The 7,510-nt window shown below is 34.6% G+C and overlaps 1 protein-coding gene across 1 annotated transcript in view; it reads left to right on the plus strand.

Moving 5' to 3' along the window:
• The window catches only part of LOC109542537 (arf-GAP domain and FG repeat-containing protein 1), a 59,969-nt gene that overhangs the window by 31,959 nt on the left and 20,500 nt on the right, over positions 1–7,510 (plus strand). Inside the window, exon 2 of the mRNA XM_048665284.1 lies at positions 3,993–4,190. Within this exon, the coding sequence (XP_048521241.1) occupies positions 3,993–4,190 (198 nt within the window). The remainder of the gene's footprint in view (positions 1–3,992; positions 4,191–7,510) is intronic.

Genomic DNA, 7,510 nt, shown 5'->3' on the forward strand with positions numbered 1-7,510 from the left:
TAGGAGCACTATTTATCAATCTGTAATAAAAGACGTGAGGAAATTCTGTCTTTTTTAAAGACAAAAATTTTTGAGGCGAAATACCCAAAAAGAAGCTTGTAAAAACAAATAAATAAAAACAAAACCATTAAAATCACTGATTTTGTATGTGACCTCGGTAACGAATGCTCTATAATCTACTTCAATTTATCTATAACGTTTTGAATATATTGGTTATGATTAATATCGTTAATTGCATCCACTATTTTAAAGCGTCTAACTAGAGTCCCATAAATAACGTCAGAGAAAAGGGTCAAGAGGCGTTAGGTCGGGGCTATTTGAAGGCCATTGGATAGGACCCGTTTGTCGAATCCAGATATCAACATTTTCATTTTTTATTTTAAATTCAGATTTAAAAAACTTGTAATGTTATGTTAATAATAAAAATATTCTTAACTCCAAAACAGTAGAACATCAATAGGGAATATTCACATCAAATAGGCCGACGGTTTATCGTGCAGTTCGAATCGTGCATTAAAAAGTAGAGCACTGTATTTTTTATGTATGTGAGTTTAGTCTGCTACTTGAATTTGAGGCACCACTAGCAGATATAATTTGAAGATAAACTAGCCGACTAGTCTGGTGGCCAAAATACAATCAATAACCCTGTACCATAAACTACGTGTTGACCTATCGAACCGCTTTCTTATATTTTGAAAACAAACTAATACTCGACACGCAATATCCAAATGATTAAACTTGGTGCCGTTCAACTACTATCAATACTTAAATCCTATTAATTACTAAAAGCATCCAAATTATCTTTTGGTGCCTATGCATAACGTAAATGTTGCGGGTGAGCAAACACAGACGAATAAATAACTCATCAGTCTCGCATTATTTTGCTTCCTGTGTACCAGATGACCTAATAATATGGAATAATATAAAATTTGTCAGGGTGATCGATCCACATACGGTGCTCATATGTAATGTTAGATAAAAATTTTTATATTTCCGAATTATGGATATCGTGGATGCACGACAAGATGACGAATGAAGCGGTTCTACGGCATATGAATAAATTAAAAAGAGGTACTTAAAATGCCATAAAAAGAAGAACGCTGAAGTACTTTGCCTACGTAATGAGAAATCCGAAATACGAATTGATCCACATTATTATTCAACGAAAGTATGGAGTAAACACCACTCTTTAGGGCGGCTGTGGACTAAGTGAAGATCATGCGACTGATCGCCAATAGTCTGGGAGGACACGGCACTTGAGGAACATTAATTCCCGAATTCGACTACCGATGAGCAGAATACACCCAGTATATTAGAAAATAATTTTAAATTTTAAAATATACCCCCAACGGGCCTCTATACAGTGTGTCCAGTATAAAATGATGTACATGGGGATATTGGAAACCGTTAGAGTTACAGGGTGGACCAAATGGGGAAAAAGTTGCGCAATCAAGAGCCTATAAATAATCAACTTCTTTGAACTCGGAATAGCAACGGATATACAGGGAAAAACAGCAAAAAGTGCGTTTTATAAAATCCTTTATATCGTGTTTATTATAAAAGATACAATAACGAAATTTTCAGGGTGGGGGTAAGAAATGAGCATGAATTTGAAAATAAAGTAAAAAATAATCTAGGCCCACTATGTTCAATGAGGCCGAAGTCAACTTTTGTTTTTCTTATGGGCGCCATATTGAATTTCTGCATTTTAGAATTCCCCTTTAAATATGCTCTTCAACCATGTATAACATGTTTATGTTCGGTCAAGATAAATAATTAAAATTAACAAAATTAAGATTTTATGGTAGTAGGCATTGATATTTCCATTAATTATTACTTTAAATTATATTGATCGTACATCGAACACTGCAAAAGGACAAGTAACATTTTACGATTAAAGTAGGTGTTCAAATAAGCCACTGTTTTCTTGCACGCACAACATACATCTTCTCATTACTGCTTCACATGATTTTCTGATCATTTCTGGGGTAATTCTGTTAACAGCTTCTATAACAGCGTGTCGCAGCTCCTCTTCGGTTTCGTATGACCTACAGTATACCACACCGTCTTGTTGGAAATACACGTTTTGCAGGGTAGCTACTGAAACATCCATAAGTGCTTCCGCTACGTTAGTTTGTAAGAGGTTCAAATATCTCTCGGAATTTAAGTTCTCATTAAAAAAAGTGTTCCAATCACGTGGGTACTCACAATACCTAACCAGACGTTAAATCCAAACCTAACTTGATGAACTAGCCGTGGATTTACATCAGACCAAAAAACGGTATTTTTACGATTAAATTGTCCACATTTAGTAAATTGGCTCTCATCTGACCAAAGGACTTTTAAGGAAAAGTTTGGTATCTCGTTATTTCTTTGAATTAACCACTGACAAAATGCCATTCTTCTAATCGCCTCGCAATTCTGGAGTCCCTGACAGGGCCGTTCATGATAGGGGTGATATTTATGACGCTTTAAAATACTATTCGCCGTTGACCGCTTCAATTTGACGTAAAGACGTACGAGGTGTCTCAACCACGCTTTGCATTACCAAATTTTCTTTATTGAAATAACACTTGACACTGACAATAAATTCTACTTTGACAGTTACCTAGGTAATTAAAACAGACAACGAACGTCACTATGGGGAAATTGAAGAGAAATATCAATGTCTACTACCATAAAATATTAATTTTGTTAATTTTAATTATTTATCTTGACCGAACATAAACATGTTATACATAACAATAAACATGGTTGAAGAGCATATTTAAAGGGGAATTTAAAAATGCAAATATTCAATGTGGCGCCCATAAGAAAAACAAAAGTTGACTTCGGCCTCATTGAACATGGTGGGCCTAGATTATTTTTTACTTTATTTTTAAATTCACGTTCATTTCTTACCCCCCTCCACCCCCTGAAAATTTCGTTATTGTGTCTTTTATAATAAACACGATATAAAGGATTTTATAACACGCACTTTTTTCCCTGTACATCCGTTGCTATTCCGAGTTCAAAGAAGGTGATGACATATTATTTATAGGCACTTGATTGCGCAACTTTTTCCCCATTTGGTCCATTCTGTATCTTGAACGGTTTCCAATATCCCCATGTACATCATTTTATACTGGACACACTGTATATCCGGAAAATTTAAGTTTCGAATTAAAACAGACGAGTATCTATGGGCTACTTTTGCTGCAAAAATTTTACGAACGACTAATAAACTGTGTAATAATTAAGAATATATTTCATTTTTCAACTTGTCACTTTGACGGACAATAATTATATAAGGAAGCCAGATCGGAATTTTTTTATATGAAGTATTGGCCCTATTTTCAGGTCTTCTGTACGCCCTATCATTGTTGACCAACAATTTCGCGGCATCTTGTATATCAAATTGATTAACGAGCCGGAAAAGCAGCTTTCATAAGTACCTACGTCGAAAAACGCAAACAAATGCATCTGTTTAATTAATCTGAGGTTCAGATGCAGTTTGTCGTGCGCGAATTGGCACTTTTTACGAGACATTCAATAGCTAAGTAGTCAACAGGAGCGCATATCGGATAGGATCGGCTTCTGAGCATTACACTCATCCGATTCAATTTGTAAATAGTTTGATCGTTTCATGTCCTTCGTTAAGCTAAGTTCTATTCATTGGAAAATAATTGTTAAAAACAATATCCCGAAAGTCGGATGGCATTTTCAAATTTTCATGGATATTTCTTCTGAATAAACTAGCCTAAAGCCCAGTCCAGACCGAGGGCGCTGCTCTGCGCTGTGCTGTTGAAATAGAAAACATGCTGCGCAAAACGGAGGGGGGCGCATAGTGCCTCTGGACCTGCCATAACCTATTCGTAAACAACTTCTACAAACGACTTCTTTAAACATTCTCACAGACAATCGGATTGTAGACATCGACCCAATTGCTATAGAATATAGAAACATGATTATCAATAACTTATGTTTCCAAACTAATAATTTGGTTTTTTTAGGCGCGGAATCACTCCTCCACACAGAGTAAAGTCAATATCAATGGCAACTTTCTCCCTAGACGAAATTGAAACCCTTAGAAGCAAAGGTAACGGCTTTTGCAAGAAAGTCTGGTTAGGTCTATACGAAGGTACACCGCCGATTTTCTCCGACGAGCAACTAGTTAGAGATTTTATGATAGAGAAATACGAGAAAAAAAGGTAAGAGAATTAGTAGGTACAAAAAGTAGAGTATCTCATCTTTAGCATCAATTAAAAATCACTGGAATAACTGTGATTGTGATTTTTTTACTATGATTAAAATTAAAATTAATTGTTATTAAAACTGGAAAATTTGTAAAACAACTATATCAGAAAGACGGCACCAATGTTTTTCAAGGTAATATGTTTAATTAACAGTACGTAAATACCTGTGTGCTTCGTAATTATTAAAAACTTCGGTAACCATGGAAAAATACAGATAGTGACAATAAAATACAGAGAATAAAAGGTAAATTCAACAGCAATCGTCAAATGTCGAACGTACTCTTTAAATTTTTTTAAATTGTCAATATTGTCAACAAGATATTATTTTTTATTGTTATCATAACCTCGAATTGATGTGTACACAAATAAACATGCGTTTCTGTTTTTTTACAAACTTCTTGTTGAGTATTTCGCTTCAAAAATAGTTGTCTTTAAAAAAAACAGAATTTCCTTACGTCTTTTATTAGATTGATAAATAGTGCTCTTATTTCGCAATAAGAACTAATTATTTATTAAAAAGTAGTCAAGAACCATAACCTAGAGGGTATTCTGCGACACACTTAGGCTCAAGCTGTAGGAGAAAATTCCAGTGAGTAAAGAGATTAATTTGAACAATTACCTTGACCTTGCGTAAAAAAAAGTCACACAACTGACAATTTGCACAGACGAATTATCAGCAAATTTTTACATACTGTATTACCCTACTATTGTTACACATATTATTAACATACTCTTTCTTAGGTTCATTTAGGTTCTTTTGATAACGATAGCAGAAAATAGCTATCGAAGCGTCAAGGTAATTTTTCAAATTAATTTCTTTACTCATTGGAATTTTCTCTTACAGCTTGAGCCTAAGAGTGTCGCAGGATACCCTCTAGGTGATAGTTCTTCAAATCAAATCAAATAAATTGATAAATAATTCGTTCTTATTGCGAAATAGGAGCACTATTTATCAATCTGCAATAAAATACATGAGAAGATTCGGTCTTTTTTAAAGGCAAACATTTTTGAGGCGAAATACCCAACAAGAAGTTTAAAAAAATGAATCCGCCTCAACAATATAGAACTTGTATGCATTTATGTCTTTAACTCCAAACAAGTTAGTACCTGTCTACCTTAATATGCACTCTTCTCGAGCAGCTTTTCGTATTCGATTAATAAACTCCTGCTCAATTTGTACCGGTGTTCAGTAAACAATTAGTTTAATGTGTCCTTGTGTTCTGTGTATCTTACATACATCTTCCTGGAGCCAATCTTCCAGTGTCTCTAGCTCTATGCATTTGTAAGTCCTTACAGCTTCTGCTATGTTACTGTGGCATTTCCCCATAACTAATCGCATATTCGCAAATTCAAAGTTGGTGCGCATGTTGTGAAAGCAGCTTCAAACCAAGTCACAGTTTGACAAAGGCTATCTACCTGTAACTATCTGTTAATGAGAGAAAGCATCATGGCCGCTTTGACTTTTCATCAAACAATTGAAGAAAACTTTTTTTATATACATTTTTTTATATTTTCGAATGATTAAGTATTCCAATAGGGACTACCAATCAATCGTAGAATTATTTCAAAATAATGCTTAATAACAAAGTTGAAATTCGATTTTCAACTTGTTGATATCTCAACAATAATTTCAATATTTTTTTCGTACCCTCCAAGTGAGCCCATATTACCCCTTGAAAGGAATGATGCCAATTCTGAATCACCCTTTATAAATATTAATTCTAGTGCATGCATCATGCATCCCTAGGACAAGGCACTAATTATTTATCACATATATTCATCATTCAACTGGAAGTGATGCTGAGCCAAGGCCGTTTTTCGTCTTTATGTTTGTTAGCTTTGCTAGCCCTGAAGAAGATTTCAAAAAATGTCGAAACATCGGTAAAAATTAAAAAGTGAAGTGGTCATTATTGTCCCACATCTACTATCTTTTGAACGTAGTTAAGGGCGTTTTAAAGTCGGCAGTTTTATTGCCCGCAGCTTTCCTGCAGCTATAATTTTAGTACTATGTTCATATATTTAGACAAATCAATCATGCGTACCAACTATTCACGTGTGATTAACTTAAGATCGAGTTTATTTTGATAAAAAAATTAAAGTAAGCAAACATGCCAGTGCTGGTCATTTATATTACTATGAGTGAACAGTTGGCAGCATAAAAAGAACCAGAAAAGTCACTACAATTGCTGCTTTCTGCAAAAACTTTTAGGTTCGGAACCATAGCCGGCGAGTGCAATAAAAGGTTGCCGACAACCCGAGGACAGATAAAATGCGCAAGCGTAGAACAAAATATTGCTTGCAAGAAAGTTGCGGGCAATAAAATTACCGCCTATAGAAGGCCCTTTATTCAGGCAGTAATTGCAAATTCAAAAATGCCGTCTTATAAAGAGTGCTTCATTCGAAATATTAAAGATAATGCTATGTTTTGGTATAAATGATTCCTAGTTTTATTGCACATTTTCAATGTTTGAAATGTTTGTAAATATTGTAAGGTGTTGTAGTAGTTTTGCGACACGATTTACCTTTGATCTTTCGTCCCAAAACTGACCATATATATGAATTGCTACAAATCTCGAGCGCGTCGCTGTCGTGTCGCGTCAGGTATGTACGCGGCTTGACGCCATTATCTGGCGCACCTCAACTCTTGTTTTTTTCATTTTTTATAAATTATGTATTTATCTGCGACCGCTTATAAGATATCTTTATAGTATTTATCAAACTATCTGCGACCATCGACCAACCGAAACTTATCTAGCCGATGTTCGAACCCAGAACTAGACATCAGCGCTTATGGCCAAAAAAGTAGCAATATAATATTAATTTGAAGTTTTGCATATTAACTATCCTTCGTGATAATCAGCAATAGTTCTTAAAATATCCAGTTCAAGTAGTGGTTCAATTGACCGAGTTGCCTAAAACTCAAGCATCAAGTATGTACATGTAATCAATTAGTCGTTAACTAAAATTTAAGTTTTAAGTCTAATTTGCTGTTATAGAAATATTTTACAGGGTCTTAGTAAATAAGTGCGACAAAATTCAGGAAGTGATTCTGCATGAAAAATTATGACGGTTTGCTTATTATTTGTATGTCATCAAATGACTCTTTTCCGAGATACCGGTAAGTTTTTCTTAAAAACCGACTATGTATTCATTGTTCAGAAACCGGTCGAGATAAGAAAATGAAATTTCGTTCGTTTTAGGAGATTTTTCGTATGCGGTGCCGTTTTGATGCAAAAAATTAAAACACCTTGCGCATTTTTCATTTCTTTAATACT

This window comes from Dendroctonus ponderosae, unplaced genomic scaffold (genome assembly GCF_020466585.1).
Source record: "Dendroctonus ponderosae isolate FM_Combo_2020 unplaced genomic scaffold, Dpon_F_20191213v2 Dpon_F_20191213_3, whole genome shotgun sequence".
Taxonomy (NCBI): Eukaryota; Metazoa; Arthropoda; class Insecta; order Coleoptera; family Curculionidae; genus Dendroctonus; species Dendroctonus ponderosae.